We start from the raw sequence: 21,976 nt of genomic DNA on the forward strand, positions 1-21,976 counted from the left end.
AGTTACTTATAGTTAACTTGGGCAACCACTTGCCTACATGATAGGGACTGCTGAATTAGAAGCACAGACTAGGGGTTAGCCTCTAATAACTGAGATATAAAGAATTAAGAAACTTCAAAGACAGTATTGGTAAATAAAATCTTCCTGTGTTAAAGTGTACAGCTCAAGTAGGAAAGTTAGGATTTTCCTACTAAAGTTTTAGAATATTGGAAAACTGTTTAAGAAGGAGAAAATCTGAATTAATATGAGACAAAATAAGTTTTACTTATCTTTTAGGCAACAAAAAGCTGCAATAGCTGTGTCTGTAGAGCATGAAGTCAGATGATTCCTGTGTAGGGTAAAGCTCTAAGCTTCTACAGTGTGCTCTTCACTCTGAGAGCAGGACAGTAGGATAGGCCCTTCCTCTCAAAATTTATTACATTGTTCTCACATACATATATAATTCACACATCAACCACATTAGGAGCATGTGATTCTTCTTTGGGTTGCTGGAGCCAGGGATAATGCATCTACAAACAAAGTATCTTTGCTCGCCACACTAAGAATGGCACTGAGAGCTCTTTAACAGAATTCCATCCATCTACCAAACACAGCCCACAGAGCCAAAAAGTAAGTATTTGACAGACTGTAAGATTTTTAAGTCTATAGACATATGATTGCATTGAGATTTGTTTATGTTGCAATTGACTGCTAACACCACCAAAAAAAAAGTCTCACGTCAGAACAGTCTTGTCACAGGGTAGAAATATGACATATTTTATTGCCAATTCTTACGCTGCCTTATCACATAAAAGTAATTGTGAAATGTCATTATTAATTTTTCAGTAGCATTTCTCACAAATACATTTTGTGCCCTGCCTCTGATTTTCTAACAGTTTTACAAAACAAACTTATGTAGCAACAAATGACATTCTGTATTGTCTTAAGTGTATTTAACTTATGCAAATGAGAGCTCTATTATAATCATCAGTCATTGAAGAACACAAATTAAAGAGTAGGAAAACTGTCATCTTTTAGAAATAACAAAAAGTCTTTGTTGTCATCAACATTTTCTGCCAATTCAGTTTATTTTCCTATGATCTACTACAGTCACAGGTGCCCTAAGTAAGTTACCTCTCCTTTTTCTTTTGAGGAGCCATAAATAAGTTACTGTAAAATTACCTGAAGTATTTTAAATGTTCTATTCACAGCAGTCTTCTGTAAAGCAACCCAGTGTTTTCCTTTACAAATCAAGGCACCTTGGCTCTCTTGGCTCTGGATCCTTGCATTCTTCATAAATGTAACTAATTGTACTATCATTTTTGGACTTCAAAAAAAGTGAAAACAAAAAAAAGAGTTCCCTTAGGTCGCTCTTCAGTGCATTTGACTGAGACTCAGAAACACAGGCCTGACCTGCTCAGTTACAGACGTTGTAGGCAGCAGACCACATAATTTCTCCAGGATCTCCCATCCTGAGGACATGGTCTCCATTGCTTTGATGTTGAACTCTGACTACAGCTGAAAATCCCAGCAACATTGATCTTTCACTGTCTTTTCACTGGTCAGATGTGGGAGAATTGGAAACAAGAGCAACAGTCCACAGCTCAAGTAAACATGACCACAAGCACACATATACACACCTAACAGCCTATAATCTGCTTCTATATAGCATTATGCACTGAAAGTGTATAAGCATAGGACTCTTACTGTGAAGGCCACCATAGCACCTCTGCAACCACTATTACTTCATAAAGACATCTGGTCTAGTCTTGTAGTTATTCTTGTAAAAATCTTGTAAATCTTGAAATAAAAATCAAAGTTAAGCAAAAATCCTGAAGCTCATTATCAAGATTTATGCTCACTTTTCCCAGCATTATAAAAATAAAGAATTTAATAAATCAAAAATATTTTTCCATTCACAGTAATAGACAAACATGTCTAGACATATCCATGTTCTGTATCACAAAGAACCCACTATTATACATTTGACTGAATGTGTAACTGTATTGTATAACATATATTATACAGTATATGGTATAATACAAGAAAATACAAATGTACTACATATTGTTGTACATTTACTATTTAATACAGTTCTGTAGCAGTGCAGGTGCAACTTCAGATCTTGCCACCTAATGGTTGAGCTGCATGGAATTCCAGCATCACAAAACGATAGGTTGTACCTCGACAGTTTTTAAGACAAAGAATTTGGAATAGTTACACTGTACTTCAGGAGCTCTGACAGTTTTTCATTTCTACTATGTAAGTTCTGAGCTCAGATGATTTCAGTGTCCAGGTTTTATAAATGAGAGCTGAGGTCAGTGCCACCAGCCACATTCTCATTGGGGAGAGGAAGAAAGCCAAGGTCCCATAGGTTCGTTGTAGGAAATAGCAGGAATAGACCTGCCAGGCCAGGAGGAGTGCCATTGCCAGGTGAACAAGCACAGCCGTGAGGCGTCGGACGTGACGGATGTGAGAGCGGAAGCTGTGACCCCGGCATCGCAAAAACAGGCACCAGCACAGATAGGCCATTAATGGCAGGTTGAAAAACAACATCTGAAAAAAAGAGCAGAGAAAACTATGACAATAAGCCAGACAGGTGTTCTGGGTAACATATGAAGGCATAGAAAGATATAAGCACGTAAAACTGTCCTGTTCTAAGGGTTGAGTACAGTTTCCAGAAATGGAACCTCAGGATGCACTTCAAGACTCTGCAGCTGATAGAGCTGATAGTGCCTGTGCCTCAGTCTCAGGCCAAGCATTCTTGTCCACTCCCTTGCAATGAGAGGCACTGAAGTGCATCTGACCTCTCTTGGAGCTGATTCAGGGAGACAGACTTGGCAAAAGCTAGTATGGTAAAAATGGAGGATCGTTATATCAGTTCAACACTCTGACCCAGCCCGCTGTGGTGTCAGACAAGTCCTAGCACTGGTTAAAGGGAGGGAATACGAAGGAGGAGGCAACACTGGCTTGGTCTGGCTTAAATGCCAAGGAACTACACCCTCTCTTTCAGATGAATGGCAGCTGGGGAAACTACTGCTGGGAAAACTGGACTTGTGTGCTTGGAGAGTGACACCTACTGATCTGAAGAGTTATTCAGGGTGCAAGGGCTGCCCTGGCCACTCAGTTTATTTTGCTTTGTCACTGCAACCTGTGCGTGAGCCGAGGACAAAACCAGAAAATTTAGAGAAGTGAATCTATAGAGATGGCCTCTAATCCAGACATCCAGGGAGTCCACAGCAACCTCAAACAGGGGAAAAGAGAAGTTGAAGAAAATAATGCACAACCTCCTTCCTTGCTGCCCTTTAAATTTGCAGAAAGTTAAGAAAGATCTGTTATTGTCAGGCACAGCCATTAATCTCTTCTGTCCTTCCAAGACTCCTTTCTTTATAAAACTATTAAAAAAAATTGGGAAAACAAATCCCAGAAAAAAAGCAATTCGTTAGCTTGAATTTTTATAAATACATACCTGTAAAATCCCAACCACAAATGTCATACTGCCCTGTAAGAAGGAACCACCAACAAACACCCCAAAGGAAAAACAGGCCCCCCACTGGCCATCTATCAGTTCACCTACAAACCACGGTCCTGCAAGAGAGGAAGGCAAACATAGAGCACCATCAGGAAACACAACACAGACATGGCTGTTTGCCACATGGCCTTTTGTACTCCTGAGCACAAAACGGTTTACTGGGGAAAGTGACTTCTCTATTGCTTGTTCAGAGTAATAAGCCTAATGTTTTTGTCTTCAACAAACAGCAAAAGGGTGAAATCCTGGATGTGAAAATTTGGTATACCAGGGAGTTGTGGCATGCAACAAAAATACTTTTGTTTCATCTCTGTGACAATTTTCAACACCACATATAACATCTTCCTCATGAGAGAAGTGAAAAGGTAGATCCTTTCAAATGGTAGCTTTTTTTTCCAGAATTACAGTAAGACATGAAAAACGCAGTCACAAACAATCCCAGCTTGGCTCAGCACAGAAGTTAAAATAGGCAGGCTGTTCTATGTTATGCATACTACACTGACTGCCAAGAAAGTAGCTATTTTAGTAACGTAATATCAGAGGAGAATAAGCTAAAATTGTTAGCATGAGAGCTGAGATGTCTTACTGACACTTCATGTGAAATGTACCCTCCATATACTCATTTTACACCAAGGGAGAGCAATTTAACAATTTAAGTGTTTAATTAATTCAAGGATTCTAAGTTAGGATCTTATAAACAAACCTTTAGTCTCTTTGGACATAAACAGAGATTCTGTAACGTAAGTAGATTTTTCCCCTTCTCCAAAATGCTAAAAGTCTTAGTTTTCATCAGGATATGATGTGTAATTTCAAAATACTAATTTATGTCCTCCAGTACTGTATGCTACTTACCCAGAACGGTGTATAAATTCAGAACCAGAATTGAGTAATAGAAGGTGTTTGTTTTACTGAAGACATGAAGAGAGTATGAAGTCAGAGTAAGTAATCCTGGCTTTTCTAAAGAGACAATATTTAAGAAAAATATACTTAATTCAGGTTGCAACCTGCCCCCCCATATATATATATATATATATATATAAAATACTGGTCTTTCTGAAACAAATCAACAAATCTACACATTATGTACTCATTCCATTAAATAAGGAATATAGTAATATTTCGCATGTCTACAGAATAAATGCAGAGGAATGCATTTCTCCCATTACTGTGATAACTGGAAGTAGAGAATTGATAAATACACAAATCTATATTAAAAACAGCGGAGGAAGCTGCCATTCTAAATGAATACACTTACTGTATGTAAATAAAATAGAACAACCATTCTATACCCAAAAAATTAAGTTAGCTAGAATGAAAAACATGGACAAAGTACATATTAAATGAAAACTAAGAAAATCAAAACAGTAACTGTGCAAACCCAGAAAGACAGGTCAGCATGGACCAGATTAACTGGATTTTTTTTTTTAAATTGAATCTGCTTAGTAAGATCTGATAGCAACTCAGATCAAATGAAGGCTAGGCGTTAAAATGACAGTATTCTGATAAGTGTGTTAGCAGAAAAAAACAGTATTAACTTTTAAATTGAAGCAGACAATTAATAGATTGAGACCAAGCGAACCTTCTTACAGAAGTTAGCTTGTGGAGTTTCAACTATTATGTGGCTGCCCTTCTCAAAAGAATTAACCCCTAGAGGGCAAGCTTGACCTTTGGAAATCAACAGCACTAACAGACTTGTTCACTAATTTGTAAAGCATTTGTCATGGTCCACAGGGACCTAGCTGATCACAGAGTCAGCTCTTTTAATTTTTAGTTGCTGAATTCCATAAAGGCAGCAGAAAATCTATTCTTTTTCTATGTAAGCAGTTGCTGTAGTTACCTCAGGATGCTACGTGATTATGAGTATAAAGGAAGGGACAAACACCGATATGAATAGGAAGGGAGGTGGCTTCCAGAAAAATCTCATTAGTAAGGTGTGGTTCAAATAATTGTTTAAAGGATAAGCACACAAGCTTCTCAGTAGTAATTTTAATTTACCAGATTTATCACAAAAAAAATATCAAGTTATGATAGAACTGGCCTTAATATTGAGAAAGATCCAATCCTGTTCATGTTCTATGCAAAAATTAACAAAATTATCTTTGCAGAAGGAAATCTATTTCTCCACTCAGGTGACAAAGAATTCTTTGACAACTGTAGTGAAACAAGCACACATACAGAACTAAAACAAAATAAAACATTCCTTTCCCTATGCATTGGAGAAAATTAAAATAAAACTTTAGACTTCAATCAATTGAATTTTTGTTTAAACAAAGATGCCTGCTGAAGTTTTTAGTTTTTAATTTACTTTATTTGATATATTGGAGGTTTTCCAGGTACCTTTAAAAGCAAAACAGCAGCTTCTGAGAAACCAATCGAACCCCAGAGTAGCAGATGCAAAACGCATATGATCATTAACAGCGCAATTACTTACCTATTGTTAGCACACAGATAAACAGTAAAAAGTTTAGGGGAAAATGATTCTCTAAAACCCACAAACATTGGTTCATACCTTTGAGTACTGGCTTTTGGAGGTATCTGAAAACAACAAGCAAGGTGATCTGAATCAGCACAATCAGTCCAAAGAGCACACGAGCCTGAAAAGACAGTTTTGACTCTAAGCCAGCCATGGAGTAGTAGCAGCCTTGGAGCATTCCTTATGGACATTGATAGAATGGTACAAAGATTTCTAACTGAAACACATATTCAAAGCTTGATGGTGTCATTGAAATGAGGAATAAAAAGAAACAAGAGTTTCTAAGTTACTGAACTTGTATGATACTGACTTGAATTCAGTTGAATGGCTGAAAGTGATAGACCTGAATCTTTAAAAAAGTGGAGGTTGTAAAATACATCAATTGAAAAAGTACAAATACACTTCCTAGGCAAGACATTTTTTGAGTGCTGAAGAGAACTGCGGTTCAAGACAGTGTAGAACATCTGTTACTGATTAACAAAAATCATAACTTTGAGCCAATAATAATATGAATACAGTCACGTGGACTCTCTTACGTTGTTCTAAAAGTGCACCTAAACCATTATGACATGCATTCTTTGCATGTACTGAGCTGTAACACATGTGGATATGACCTGGAGCTTACTGAAGTCAACAGGAATTTTGCCTTCCTCTTTGCTGCAGCTAGCTATAATATCAGCAGCTGGTAGTGAGAATATTTCCAGCATTCTTGCCAGAACACATATTGCAACAGATCACAGTGAATTTTTTTTTTAATAATGTTTCCTTTTCCTACCATGTCCAGTAGCTTCTTTTCAATTTCTTGCTTGCACAAAATGTGGGTATACCTATGCCCAAAAATGGAAATTGTGAACTAAATCCAGAAGGTCAACTCTTTGCATGAACCAGTGCTGTACATTCGTGGTTGAATCATGCAACTTGAGAAAACTGAAGTATTTTGGAATTCCAATGGAGTCATATCTGGAAAAAGTGAATTGCATTCCAGTCTACCAGGAATTAGGAAAATGCCTACTGCAGCTCTGGGAAGCCAAAAGGGAATGACAGCTGTTTTGATGAAAGTACTTACTAGAACATAGTGGTCAGTGAGAAGAATCACAGATGGCCAAAAGTCAAATCTAAGAGAGAGGTTTTCTTCCATAGCAAATATATGGCCCCGTGTGCCAATTCTTCCTGAAGCATCCTACATTGATATAAAGTAAGAGAACAATTAGATACCAGTAGCACACAAAATAACAAGTTCCTAATTATCACTGAAGCTTTTCTAGAAGGATCCAGTTGATGCATGCATGTCTAGCATGCTGCTGTATTAAATACTTCTACCTACAAATGATTACTTGCTGTCGATTTTACAGTTTCAAGTAACTTGGTGATTATAGATCAGAGTCTGAAAGTGCTACATAAGAAGGAGAACTTGTCAGAGAGTCAGCAACTTGTGGAAGACAGTGACTGTTTACTGATCCCACCACCAATTTTTTTCTGAAAATTCAATTCTAGGTAATAGCCCATATAAAAATATTTTGAAGCTTCATTGTGCTTTGTTTCTGGTGTACTTGCCACAAACCGGTATTGATAAAAAAATAACAGTGCTTCACTTATTCAACAGTTTGATATTTCTGCATATATAACTGACATCTGTGGCGGGTTGACCTTGGCTGGGTGCCAGGTGCCTACCAAAGCTGCTCCGTAACTCCCCTTCCTCAGTTGGGCAAGGGAGAGAAAACTTAATGAAAGGCTCGTGAGTCGAGATCAGGATGGGGAGAGATCAGTCAGCAATTGCCATCATGGGCAAAACAGACTCTTAATTGCAGAAACTAGCTTAATTCATTACCAATCAGAGTAGAACAAAGAGAAGTAAACTCAAATCCTAAAACCACTTTTCTTCCACCCCTCCCTTCTTCCCAGGCTTAATTTCACTCCCAAATTTTCTACCTACTTCCCTCACCAGCACAAAGGAATGAGGAATGGGGGCTGCAGTCAGTACATCACGTCTCTGCTGCTCCTTCCTCCTCACACTCTTCCCTGCTCCAGCGTGAGGTCCCTCCCACAGGAAATAGTCCTCCACAAATTTCTCCAACAGAAGTCCTTCCCATGGGCTACAGTTTTTCCTGATCTGCTCCAGCATGGGTCCCTTCCACAGGTGGCAATCTTCAGGAACAGACTGCTCCAGCATAGTTCCCCCACAGGTCTCAAGTCCTGCCAGCAAACCTGCTCCAGTGTGGGCTCCTCTCTCCACAGGTCCTGACAGGAGCCTGCCCCAGCACAGTGGTCCCATGGGGTCATAGACTCCTTCAGGCATCACCTGCTCTAGTGTGGAGTCCTCCAGGGGCTGCAGGTGGATCTCTGCTCCACTGTGGACATCCATAGGCTGCAGTGGGACAGCCTGTCTCACCATGGTCTGCACCACGGGCTGCAGGGGAATCTCTTCTCCGGTGCCTGGAGCACCTCCTGCTCCTCTTTCTTCATTGACCTCAGAGCTCACATATATTCTTGCTCCTCTTTTCTCTTCCCACAATTGCTCTTGTGCAGTAGCTTTCCCCCCCTTCTTAAATACCCTATCCCAGAGGCACTACCACTGTTGCTGATTGGCTCGGCCTTGGTCAGCAGCAGGTCCATCTTGGAGCCGGCTGGCACTGGCTCTGTTGGACATGGGGGAAGCTTCCAGCAGAAGCCACCCATGTAGCCTCCCACTATCAATACATTGCCACACAAACCCAGTACAACACCTTATCTTCCAGTACCTAAGAAATGGTTTATTTATAGGTAAGGGTTCAGTATGTTTAGTGTGATTACAGCTGAGATGCTATTTGGACAATCCCAGAAACAATGTCCAGCAACTGAGTATTCATATTTTCTTCAGGTACCTGACTTAAGGTAACACTTCATTCTCCTCACTTTTCCAAAACTATTCAGTTACTAAATGTAATAGTGATTTACAACTGGAGATCAAAAGAAATTTAATACAAAGAATGCCAACCTCACCTGGACAGTCACATCTATGTGATGGTACCCTTCACTGTAGTTTTGTGGGCTCCACTTCAGCACATAGAGAGGACCAGACACCTGATGTGCATTCCCCAAGTGAACTCTGTCTATGTAGACTTTGACGGAGACAATGACAGAAGGAGAGAATGCCAGAATTCTAAGGAGTGAATAAAGAGCAAAATAAACAGATTTGTTGCAGGACTTGCAGACTTCTCATTGCTTCCTTAAGAGAAGTCCCTAGGGATTTAGTACCTTGTACTAAAGAGTTCAAAAGATTTAGAAATTAAAACGGTGAAGTATCAGTAGGCTAATGGTAACATGGTAGTAGCTCTTTCCTACAGCTAAGAAATGTAGTTCTATATGGCACTGCACAAAAGAACAGGATAGAAAACTGGCTGTGGAACACACAAAAAAGTGGCAGAGATCATAAGGTCCTGCAGAAATAATCTTAGAACCCTTGCTTTCAAAACTTTTGCTAACACAAATGGGATGCATCCTCCTGCACATATAGACACAATCAAACACTTATAGATGGCTTCATTAAAAATTGCCAGTCTCTCTCTCTAAAGTCCTTTGTTGTTTGGTGTGGGTTTTTGCTTCTTCTTTTTGTCTCTTTGCTAGTCAGAATATAACTTCTCAGTCTTTGTAACCACATTTATGAGACACAGAGTGGAACGCAAGACTGGTATTACAGATCTCAGACACCAACAGATGTATTATCACTTGGCAGTGCTTATATTCAGAGAATCAGTCATGCTAATGTAGACTTAAATTATTACACATATAATTTCTTTCATTTTGGGTAAGCAAAAGGCATTCCAGTTTCAGTCATATAAAGGAGTCTCATATAGTTATGGTGAACTATTCTACTAGTTCATATATTTAATATAATCATAAGAATGTTGAGATAAGGTTCTGAATAGGCAACTGGAAAGAGAGACACTTACTGGACACTACTTCTTAAATGAGAAGTATGACAAACTTTTTTTCATTGTAATTCTGTGTATGTAATACTTCAAGCATATTGGTCTGACAGCAAATACAAAATGTTGAAAAGGGCCTAGAAATTTGACATATAAATGAAAAAATTAAATAGAAGAGGAAATGGAAAGATGGAGAGATTTAAAACCAATATGAAAACTGGAAAATCAGAAGCTTCTTATGTTTCAATATATAAAGGATGTAAAACTAAAACACAAGAGGCTGAGAAGTCTGAAGTGAATAGAGAAAAAATACAAAATCCTGAAATTGGCAGAGGCAACATGAACTCATGATACAAATAACACGGATTTAAACAACACAGATTACATATTAATCTAACTCTATCAGCTTTGGTTACATAAAAAAGTTCAACTGACTTGAGGGGAAATAACTCCATAAATAAACATGAATCACTTCTATACAATTTCTTTATCCCATATGTGATATGAAGAGAGTTCTCAGGAATAATCTTCCAGAGAAAAGTGAATTCTGAGAACAGTGGACACACATTTAAAAGAAAGCTTTGTGCATATACATATACACGTAGCTAAATATTGTGAAATCAAGAGACTACAGGGTACCTGATATGAGTGGAATGAAGAATTTTGACTAGTGGTTCATGAGTAGAACTGCTGTAAAGGAAGGACTTGGGATTGGTGATGAGAACTACAGGCCATTCTTCAAAGTTAAGATCTGCAAAACTAAGGAGGTCGTGGTCAAATGCAAGGAGCCGGTACCTATAAGAAAAAAAAAATTGTTAATACAAACAAATGAGCATGCACAGCTCATTCCCATGCTTCTCAAGTTCCTAAACAGAACTTGATTTATTTTCCATTTATTCTCTTCTGTAGTTGATTCTATATCAACCAACTCTACTGTGCAGCTGGTTACCTCTGATTAGGTTCATTTTATTATAAATCACGGAAGCAGTACTCAAAATTACAGGTGGCAAGATCTATGGAATTTTTCACATGAATCAGATAGATGAACAATAAGTTAAATAACTCAAATATAATATACATTACTACAGTGTCTGTGAAGGTACTCTAGTTATGGACCAAGACCCCACTGTGCCCTTTCCCTGTATGCATACAAGTATCTTCTTTGGATTACTGCAGAATAAAAGCTAATATACTACTATACACTCCATGTAGCATCAGATGTGTTTTGATATGCTGTTAAGGTAACATTTCTCATGTAGAGTATTTATGCATCTAGAATTCTAACAGCTAGTGCAGAGCATGGGTATTTTGAAGTAGTGATGCTGAATTTTGTTACAATTTATTCATCTACATTTGAATATATTTTTGAATATACATTTGAATACAACACATACTAAATGGACATTTAGAGGTCCCTTTTTTAACTTCTATATATCAAGAATTAATAAAAAATGATGTACATTATTAGCACACTGTTAGTATGGGAAAAAAATCCCAAACTTACACACAAAGATATTTTTCAAAAGCATTAATAGTAGTAACCAGTCATTCTAATCTCATGCTCCTTTCAAATTCACCAGACAGCATAAGAGGGAATCACAGTATAGCCAGGTGGGCTTCATACAATAATTTGCTAGCATAGGCTTTACTCACCTTCTATTATCCATCCAGTCTCCCAGTTCGAGTTCCAGAGTGCCACCATGGTGCTGACTGTGCAACACTGGCATAAGACCACCCAGTGTATGGAGATGTCCACATAAATAGGCTGTGGCAGAACTAATAAAAGAATTGTGATTATTCGGGTGGGAAGGAAATATCACTACAGAAAACCTGAAAAGTGAGAGATAAGCATGTTAAGTGAGGCAAGAAATGTACTTCAAATTGAAAACACACAGGATAAAAAGACTTTACCTCATTAATGTTCGTATTCCTGGGGCTGGGGAGATGATTGTTGAGGTGGGATAATGGCCAAACCAGATAGTATGGTTGCTGTGCAGACTTTCTGTTGCCATCAAAGATAGCTCTGCCATTTGATTCTGAAATGGACAGGTGTTTGAAAGACAACCAAACAAATCTGATTAACATTCAGGCTATTGTGAAAGAATAGCAAAAGGAAAGCAGAAAGAAACTAATGAAGAATGCAATTAATCTCTCTCTCTCTTTTTTTTTTCTTTCATTACAGAGAATACTCTCAGTTGAGTTGCTTCAGGGACCTATGTGTGAATAACTATACCACTAGATGTAACCCTAAAATCTGATGTTGGAAAAAGAAAATGAAAACCAGACGCTTAATGCCTTCTTTGCAATCTAACACAGGAAAAATGAAATGTAAAGAAAGATGTTGGTAAACAATACATTATCCTTTCTACTGCTTATTTATATAGCAAAAAAGTTAATTTTACAGACATCTTTACCTTACAATTATCGTCCTTACCATTTTTTGAGTTGCTAGATGGCCTTGTAGAGGTATGACAGACCACAGAACCTGTGCACCACATGCTTCAGTCATTTAACTAAATGAACTCAGATGCTGAATCTTAAAAATATTACTCAGCCATTGCTGTTAAAGTTAAGCAAAAGTAACACTTTACATAGGAGGTAAAATTTCTCTCCTACTTGGTTTGAATTCCAATATTAAATCAACCATTTAATGTCCAGAGAGCCTCCCAATACCAGTAAGGTCTCAAAATCTAATTTTTCTAAATAAATGTCCCACATTCATAATAATTTAAAAATGCAAACACTCTTTTAGACAAACATACATATTCAAAACAATTTTTCTATATAGAAACAAATCAAAATTCCAAACAAACCACTACAGAAGTAAAATAGCCAGCCAAATGGAAAGTCAAGACTTATACAATACCGTGTTTAAAATCCCAAAGAAATTATAGGGTCTCTTAGGGCCTGGGCTGAGTGTGGCATCCACGCAGATGAATGAATAGTTCCCAAAGGAGGTAGTGTGGATGTAATGGAAAGAGCCATCTTTATGCCAGGCAGAGTATTTCCTAACAAAATAAAGTGGAAATATTGCTGTTAGGAAAGCCTGTAGCAATGACAACAGTGACCTGCATAGTACAAACGCAAGATGCCTTGCAAGCATTAGATCTAGCTCCTTCTTGTTACTGCAGTAGTCTCTTAAAAGTCAATGGCATTGAAAAATCTGTACTTCAAAGAAGATGCATTACATGGGTTATGTGTTAAGACAAGCAGCAAGTTAGCACACAAACATTTAAAAAAACGTTAGCACAAATATGCTTTCCCTGAACAACACAGTACTTTTTTATGGATAAAGGATAGGCCAGCAGTGTACAACAAACAGGTGAGATGACAGAACAGCAGGATCTTACACAATTCTTAATTAAAGGAGAACTACAAATTAAAAAAAGAATTGTCCTATGTTTATCATGGTATCCAAAAGAATTTTTCCTTGCTCACCTAGAGCATATCAGGGACATCAAGTCTTGTCTCCATTATTTTGTTAGAGATCTCTTAAGTTACTCTGATGTAGAATAATCAGCTCTTGGCTAATGGAATATGATACTGAAGCAAAGAAATGTTGAACTTTTTCAGTTATTTTCCAAAAGATGGAAAACAGAGACACTACATTAAATCTTATAAATAGTAAAGAAGGCAGCATTTCTCTTTGCTGCTTCTTTTTTATTTCTTGATGTAGCAAATCTTACCAGTTCTCTTGGTAATGTCATTATCAGGTCTGTGGAATGTCATCAGAGTTCTTTGTTCAAAGAGTAAGAGGAGAGCAGAAAAAGGGTTGCTATTCTTTTGCACGTTACTGAATATTAATTGAACTCTTGAATCTTAGTCTTCAAATACTCTAAGAAAGAACTGTGAATAGGGGAGGACTTAAAATACATGTCAACTAATTCCACCTTTTTTTTTTCTCCTGTGCTTTTATCCTAATATTGGTTACAATAAATACATATAATAATGTATACATACGTTTCTTTCTCTCCTTCCATTGACAACAGATAATTTCAGTTTTTCTAACTTATAAAATTGAAGTGCTTTTGACACTTTATGCTAGATGGGAATTGTGTACATCTTCTATGGGCAAAGACACATAACATTCCAACAAATAGTAGCTACTAAATCCCTCTTTAAGAATTGAATTCTGTAACTAAAATAATTGTGTATAAATCTAAAATTAACTAAAACTCATTTGGTTCAATTAGGGGGGGCATTTTTTAATTTTCTTTTGGGGTTTTCGGCTGGACTTTCTTGTATGGGTTTGGTTTTTGGCTTTTTTTTTTTTAAACTCCCTGCACGATATATGGAAGCTAAAACATTCCTGAGTTCAGATGATGAGTATAGTTTGAAGATAGAAATCCAGAAAACAGTTCATAGCATTATTCCTCCACCAAATAGAATAAACAATAAAACTGCCTGAAAAGTTGTCCTGAATAAAATAAAAGCCAATATATTAAATGCAAGTTTTCAACATAAACATAAACATGGCATTTACAACGCCATGGAAACCTTCTCACAATGTTTATTTTCTTGAAGTTATGGTTACCTTTATGAACATCATGAACTTCAATAAGAAAATGGGAAAGCTCAGTATCATAATCCTACAATTTCTACCTTTAGTCCCTCTTAGAATATGTGTAACAGTTAAATCATCCTCTGATAATCCTGTGGCCATGAAATAGGAACCCATGGTTTTGTGTAAAAATATTGTTGCATATCAATACAACCTGCTGCCTTCTTTAATTTTAATACATAATGAACACCAGAATGTGGTGGCGAATAACTGCTTTTCCCAGCTTCTATTTTTATAATTTTAATATTTTCATATTATTTATATTTTTATATATAAAAAACCAACTCCATTTTAGTCTGCTATCTTCTCTGTCCTAGATCAAGACTAAACATTTTCTTAATATTTTTGTTCTAATTAAGTATTAGATTAACAAAATTATCCCTGTATGATGGTTCTGCCTTGAGTGATGCTTAATAGTTTTTGAGGACTTTTAGTGCCCTTCTTCAATCTTAGGTAGAAAGTGTGATAAATCTTATGGAAGTTTATTTTGCTATGACGACAGACTATAATGGAGCAATGCCATCATGAGAACACATTAGTTTAGCAAGAGACTTAATTAATAAGCAAAGACTTTTTCACCTGACTAAGAATTTCACTCAGAAATTCCCAGGTTGTCTAAACTGCTTGGAAATTTCACCATAATCCTTTCCAATCCCTTTTACTATCAATACATCTTCAATGTGGATTAGAGGCAGGTGATCCATACATCTTCACAAAACAGCAGGCTTGTCCAGGACAAACAACAATTCAGGGATGATCCGAGGAATTGACCGGTGCAACATCTTCCCTTGTGTCTCACTAGGACTTCTGATAGCAGCCTTAAACTAGAGTGGGAGACTGATACTAGATTGTCATGTAGCCACAACTTTGGCAAAAGACATAGGGATGTGCACTGCACTAGCACACACAAAAGACTTATTAGCACCAATCATCCCCTCCTGGTAAATGCCCATGTGAATTCCTGCAAATGCAGCTGCTATAGGATCCCATACCATAGAATTTGTGGGAAAATGTGTCTGCTCCTGCTGGGTCACAGGGAACTGAAGCAAGCTGAACTATCAGATGTTTGATCTGTGTTCTTTTTGCAAAGAGGATGGCTCAAGGGCCTGAGTTGAAGTAAAATTTAGATTTCCAATTCCTCCTCCAGTTCCAAAGAGTCAAAATTGAAAGTGCCATCAATATTATGAGACAAGATTTTGTGTTCAGATGTGAAGGGCAAGAGAAACTGAGAAGTTAAACACAATTTACAACTGAGCCTACCTTTATAATGTACAAGCAATAGAGCCAGCTGAAGGGGGGAAAATTTCCTCACCTATCTTCACATTTAAATCTCATATGAATATCCCTGAAGAATATCTGTCCTCCCATCATCATCTGCCTTCTTACTTCTCTACTTTCAGTCTTCTAAAATGACTCAGGTGGGAAGAAACAGCTCTAATAAAATTAAGACCCATATGACATGAAAATCCCTTTGGGCATACAGAAAGAATATTAAAAAAAGAAAAGTTTTAGCTTGCTTTATTTCCTACCTATTTTAAGTAGGAAAAACATTCTCTGGGAACACCTTTTACAAAAACATATCACAACTTTTCTGAGGCAACTGAACACAACGCACAGAACGTTTTATAGACATGAACAGATTTAACCCATTCAGTGTTAAACACAGAAGGATAAGAGATAAGTCTGCACAAAGAATTCTCTATTTTATCAACCTATTCTGCTCTACTAACTGACAATGCAAAAGACAGAGGGAACAGCAGATATGATGCTGGACTATAGGAAAGTCAGTGAAAAACTATGATAACTGAAAGCAGAATATTGTTTAGTGAGTTTGACCTTGAATATAACGGCATCTGTATGGTAGATAAAAGTACCTGTAATAATTCTGAACGCTATCCAGGTGTGGAATGTTGAATGAATCTGTAAGGAAGAGAAAAAGGAAATGAGGAAACTTTCAGATCAAATTGATCACTGACCCCCATATTTAACCTAGTAGTATTGAAATACAGTGATCTCAGCAGGTGCTGATGAACTATTTTTTTTTAAATGCATAATGGACAAGCAGAGTGTCTAACTGCAGAGAAGACACTATACACTTGATGCAGTTGACCTAAAAGTGGCAATAGTTTTCTCATTTAAGTTTCAATTCAAAGATAAAGTTGTTGTGGGAATGTAAACTGTTATTTAGTGGCCAGCAGCTAAAGCTCTCTCCACTTTGACCACAGAGCTTTTCAGAAGCTTTTTGGTTTGGGTGAATTCTCTATAAGTAAGACCTAACTCATTCACAGAAAATAAAGTAGCAACAGCATCAGAGAATAGTGTGTGTAAATCAAACAGTAACCAGGGGAGGTTTGTACTTCAGCTGGGTTCCACCTCTCCATTAAGGCTGGTAACTGAAGCCTGATAGGGAAATCGGTATATATGACAAATATATATGACAAAGCATGTACTTTTCCCCACCCACCCAGTGCTAGGCTTTCTCGTTCTGCCCTTCCTGTAACAGCTGGTTTATGTAGCCTACAAGGTTGTTAACTTGAGTTTGACTGATTAGAACGTGGCAACAACTGTGATGTGTACAAACTGCCATTAGTCCTTTCTATTCAAAAGAACCCAAATTTTCTTTACCTGCTGGAGTGTTATTGCTACCTTTTTAACTTAAACCTGGGGTCTGGGGAGGTGAGAAATCTATGAAAAGTAAATTAAACAATTTCTTCAGTAGGGTAAGGTTATATTTTGCCCCTCCATTAAATAATGTGGTATATAAACTAATGACCTGGAAACTAACATCTGATGGTATGTTCTACAACTTGCCAGGAAAAAGACTTACTTCTCTGGAAGCAAAACTCCAGTAAGTGCCTGTAACCAAAGTGTGCCATCAGTAGACATGTGGTTGGCAAGCCCTTCTCGATTCATAATTACCACTAACATACTAGTGACTACTAACACTTTACCTCTATATTCTGTGATCTGCAGGATCACAGGAAAGACAGATGTTTCATTGCCTTCTTACCATGATTCCCTTTGATGTCTATCCACTTGGTTTTTTCCATGACTCTTGATCTCTTCAGGATTGACTGGTAAGTTTTCCACTCTTCTTCTACCTGCTCAGACCCCAGTCTATCTCTTGTCTTAGCGTCTGTCAGGTCACCTGGAGGTGTACAAAGGTGAGATTATAACTAGAGGCCTACACAGCTTATACAACTACTGTAACTAGACATGCATCCCTGTCTCCGAGTGTAAAAGGCTGCAGGCCTACTGAGTACAATCTGGATGTTCCTGTATCTGGTCCAAGAGGTTACTATAAGGGGAAATGCCTTCTAATGTAGATGCAGCAGCCTCATCGGACATCTATTGACCACATCACTGCAACACTTTCACTAATGCCATGCCAAAACAAAGCAAACTGTTAGGCACTCACTATATCTGAAGATTTTAGTCATAAGAGCTTTGTTTAACTTCACAGCTTCTGTATCGCCTCAAGTTCCAATTAAAGTTCGAACCATTCCCACTTCTGTTCACATAGTCATAGCAGGACAAGAAGGAAGGTAGTGGCTAGCAAGGACTAAGGTGTAGCAACAAATATTAAGAAAACAATAGCTATCCTGCATAATTGTGTCTGTTACATATAAAACACACTAAACTCACCATCAGACTCAAGACACTAAGCAAAAACTAATTCTCTTGAGTTGTTATTCTCTTCTGCTTCCAGCAGTCTACCTTCAGCTGCAATTTCATTTCCATTGCTTAAGACACCTTAACACTTTAAAGTTCTCTCTTGAGATCCTAAAATGTTGCTTATTTGCTCTTCCTTTGACAGCACAGGAAAATGAATTTCAACAGGAAATTCACAGTTTTGAATTGCTTACCTGTTGCTAGAACAAGTGCGGGTTGAATTATGTCAATTGTTTCAGAACAGAATTTTTCGAAGTCGGGAGCTCGTTTGGGATCCCAAAATCTGCTGATATGAATATCTGACACCTGCAAAAGAGAAGAATGAAAATTGTCCCAAGTAGAGGGTTACTGCTACCCAGATTGTTCTGCAAAGCCGACATAAGAATACAACATCAGGGCAATCATAGTGATTCACATCAGTATTAGAGATACAGGGAGACACAAGAAGTGGATGACTAGGGCAGAACAAAAGCAGAACAAGCATATGATATTGCAACTCTAACCCCTAAATCACATTAAAAAATCACAATAAAAAAAATTTCCTTAAAACTAAGGGCATACAATAATATGGGAAAGTACTTAGCTATCCACAGTAAGTTGTGATGACTGTAAGTGACCTGCTGCCTTTCAAATTCTGTGAGTTTCTGGTGCAACAGAGTGGTTTTGCTGCAAGTGAGAATACAACATAGTTCTGCAAAGCAAGAAGAGTTAAATTTTACCTAGGACTTGAAGTATACCAATAACTTATTTTGTACCTGGTGTGACACTTCCAGTACCTGGGTGAAAGGATTGTTAACATTCTCTCCATGCTTTTTAATGGATCTAATGAGTGTGTTTAGATCCCACTCCGTGTGCCTTCAAGAAGGCAAAGATTGCCCATGAAGCCTTGATATGACTTGTACATAACAGTAAAAGTTGCTGTTCGTTTCTGAACCAGTCAAAGCCTTCACATCAGAAGAACCATTTGGGGCAAGATGGGAAAAATTAGACAAACAAGATTTTTTTTATACTGTGGCTTTTCAGGGCTGTACAAAATAAATCTTGGGTGAATGCTTTCAATTCCACATTCCATTCAACTTCAGTCAATCAACTAATAAATTCCCTCCTCTGTTTAAACAAATGGTACTTGATGCTCAAGAAACAGTAAGCACATGCCCATGCTCATCTGCCAATATCACTTGGAAAGAAAAACATTACCTTTTACATTCAATTTAATAAACCTGTTCTTGTAAAGCCTTTACTTTTTTGAAAAATTCAGATAAAACACCTTGGAGACAAAATGCCTTACTTCTACTTATTCAGTCATCTGCATATGTAGAAAATATTACTTCTATACACCTTTTTAATTCTGCTTAGGAAAATTCCCCATTTGGAATTACATGGAACTTCTGCCTGTGGACGGGAAGAAAAACAAGGCAAGGAACTGCAGGATCATCTTGGCCTCTATCCAGTGACCTAGGCTAGACCTATGGAGTCACCAGGGAGCCTGAAGCCTGTTTCCCACAAGATCATCAGGCACAATGCTGGATTTAGCGCTTGCTTAATTTCCAAGTTAGGTCAATGATAAAGCAGCTGCTAAAGGGGATGCCTGAAAGAGAATATAACCACTTGAAAGTAAAGCCAAGTCTTAAATTATCTGTGCTGTGACCTATCCTTGGGAGAACCGCACTTGAAGTAACACAACCAGAGAAAACATGGCAAGAGAAGCATGAAGCTGTGCATGCTGCTTGTCAGTATAGCTCTGCAGCTGCTATATGCTGCTGTAGTTGACTCTTCACAAGATAGCAACTCAAGATAGGGGCTCTACTTACATTAATTCAAACATACATCTTGTCTTGAAATCTACTCTGCAGTAAAAATAAGTCTTAAGTCACTTAAGGAAATTACGAAAAAAATACTTTGAAAATGCACAGGAAATGGAGAGAACAAAAGGACTAATAATGCGCCAGCTCACGCACTAAGAACACCACCTGCAGTTAATACATTCGGACAAAATGTTCTTGAGTTTGAGAATAAAAACAAAACAGTAAAAGCACCTTATTTGTTCGAAGGAAATGCACAGCAACCCTTGTGACAACTCAGCTGTCCATTAACTGCAAATATGTAAACACCTTTGCAGCTAGTTCTACACTAAGTGGTTTGAGAACGCTCTGGGGACAAGAGTCAGAAGAGGCCACAGAAGCACTCAGACACGACAATTTGCTTCCAGGACTATGCCAGGTTAACTTAGATTTTATGTTTAACCTGGAAACAAAGCTATGTACATTTAACCTTCTGAATACTAGTCTAGTTCGTTCTATTGCTAAAAATCGGCATAACTATTTTCTCAGCCACACAACCTTTCTGAGTTTTGGAAGGGGAAAGGGACAGGCAGAGCCTGCACTTTTCACCGGGATATTAGACAATACTGCATCAGGTAGTGATGCAATATATAGTGTAACAATTAGGTGATTACTAATTACCCGCTTCCACCTTATCTGTTAAGGAAACTTCCCTGTCCGACCATCCAGGAGCCACTCCGGCAATCACTCTCATACCAACTGAGCTGGGACCGAAGTCCCTTCACAGCTACACACACCACACTCACAGTCAGACCAGGTTTCCTTACCGGCTCGACCCCAGGTTTCCCAAAACAATTACTAAATAACAAAATAACAGCTCGAGCTGGTGCCTCCAAAGAGGGACCCCGAAAACAGGAACCCCTGGGGTTTTATATCCTCACAGTCTAAGTGGGAGAAGGCTGGGGGCCGTCCGCTCCCGCCGTCTCTCCGACTGTCCGGTCACCTGGACGGGCCACTGGTCTCCGGGCCCTTTGTCATGCAACGGGTCGCCAGGTCACGGCCTCTTGCCTCGGGTTCCCGCTCCCCAGAGCTCAACCTGCAGCTCCACTGAAGCTGCACACCGAGCCACCGGCACTGCATGTACTCCATTACCTTTCGGGCAGCCTAGCAAAACACCTGTAACTCCGATGTGCCCGCTCTGCCCCCAGCTCGGCGGCCGCCCCTCGCCCCCGCCCGGCTCCACTCACCTGCACGACCCACAGCAGGCCGGCGGCCGCCGCGCCGGGGGCGGGATGCGGGGCCCAGCGGCGGCGCTGCCCCGCGGCCGGCGGCGCCCCCGACGGCCCGTACCAGTCCAGCAGCAGCGCCACGGCGGCTGCCGCCAGTAACCCCGCCGCCAGCCCCAGCATCCTGTGCCGCGCCGCCACGGTGCCCGCCCCTGGAGAGCGCTCCTGTCTCCCGCCCTCCTGCCAGGCAGCACCGCCGGCTGCGGCACTTCCGCGTCCCACCCCCCGGCTGCCGGGCCGCCCCGCGCTCGGCCGCGGCTGGTTCGGAGGACCGGTGCCAGCGGGGCCGCGGGTCGGCGCTTTCCTTCTCTCGGCCGTTTTATCCGGCGAGGTCGGGGGATTCCGGCTCTGCCCGCGCTCCCTCCGTCCTGAGCGTGCCCGCTTTTCGCCCTCCCAGCCGCAGCGGTGCCTGGAAACGCCTGGGTTAAAACAAAACAAAACCCAGACGAAGGGATCAGTGTCTCATCCTGCTGTCTTCCGAGTACAGCATGTAAACTTTCGCGCTTTTTTCCTGACGATATTTATAATTCTACCTGCTCTGATATCTAGGCAACTGACCTTTTTTGGTGCCGACATACTTACAGAGTCTTTTTATGGTATTTTGAACGTTTCTTTTTCATATACACCATTTTAAACCTTGCTATAGTAACTGCACAGATTCATAATTGCTACGTTATTCTTTGCTATTAACTCTGTTTCCTAACTAGTGCCCACATTCACTGTTGAGATTTTTTTCTTACCATCTTAAGCATGAGTTTAGCTGAAAAAGCTTCTGTCACTTTCTTTGATA

At 39.1% G+C, this 21,976-nt stretch overlaps 2 protein-coding genes across 3 annotated transcripts in view; one reads left to right on the forward strand and one right to left on the reverse strand.

The window, feature by feature from the left end:
- PTGR2 (prostaglandin reductase 2) overlaps positions 1 to 13,839 on the forward strand; it is a 33,995-nt gene extending 20,156 nt beyond the window's left edge. The window contains exon 12 of the transcript XR_003527473.1: positions 12,069 to 13,839. The gene's annotated coding sequence lies outside the window, so the exon portion shown is untranslated. The remainder of the gene's footprint in view (positions 1 to 12,068) is intronic.
- On the reverse strand, positions 728 to 21,420 carry TMEM62 (transmembrane protein 62). 2 transcript variants are annotated; one of them, XM_027642001.1, is made up of 14 exons: positions 21,148 to 21,420; positions 18,314 to 18,425; positions 17,458 to 17,595; positions 16,322 to 16,367; positions 12,753 to 12,894; positions 11,798 to 11,922; positions 11,540 to 11,662; positions 10,526 to 10,681; positions 8,961 to 9,120; positions 7,048 to 7,161; positions 5,940 to 6,102; positions 4,361 to 4,465; positions 3,449 to 3,567; positions 728 to 2,535 (listed from the first exon to the last, which is right to left on the reverse strand). In XM_027642001.1, the coding sequence occupies exons 1-14, from the start codon at positions 21,307 to 21,309 to the stop codon at positions 2,209 to 2,211; spliced, it is 1,992 nt and encodes a 663-aa protein (XP_027497802.1). In that variant the 5' UTR covers positions 21,310 to 21,420; the 3' UTR covers positions 728 to 2,208. The 2 variants fall into 2 exon arrangements, with proteins under 2 accessions (XP_027497802.1, XP_027497803.1); XM_027642002.1 differs by having other exon boundaries at positions 6,018 to 6,102; positions 21,148 to 21,414.
- Positions 21,421 to 21,976: the final 556 nt, after the last annotated feature.

Source organism: Corapipo altera, unplaced genomic scaffold, assembly GCF_003945725.1.
Source record: "Corapipo altera isolate COAL_440 unplaced genomic scaffold, ASM394572v1 23b, whole genome shotgun sequence".
NCBI classification, from domain to species: Eukaryota; Metazoa; Chordata; class Aves; order Passeriformes; family Pipridae; genus Corapipo; species Corapipo altera.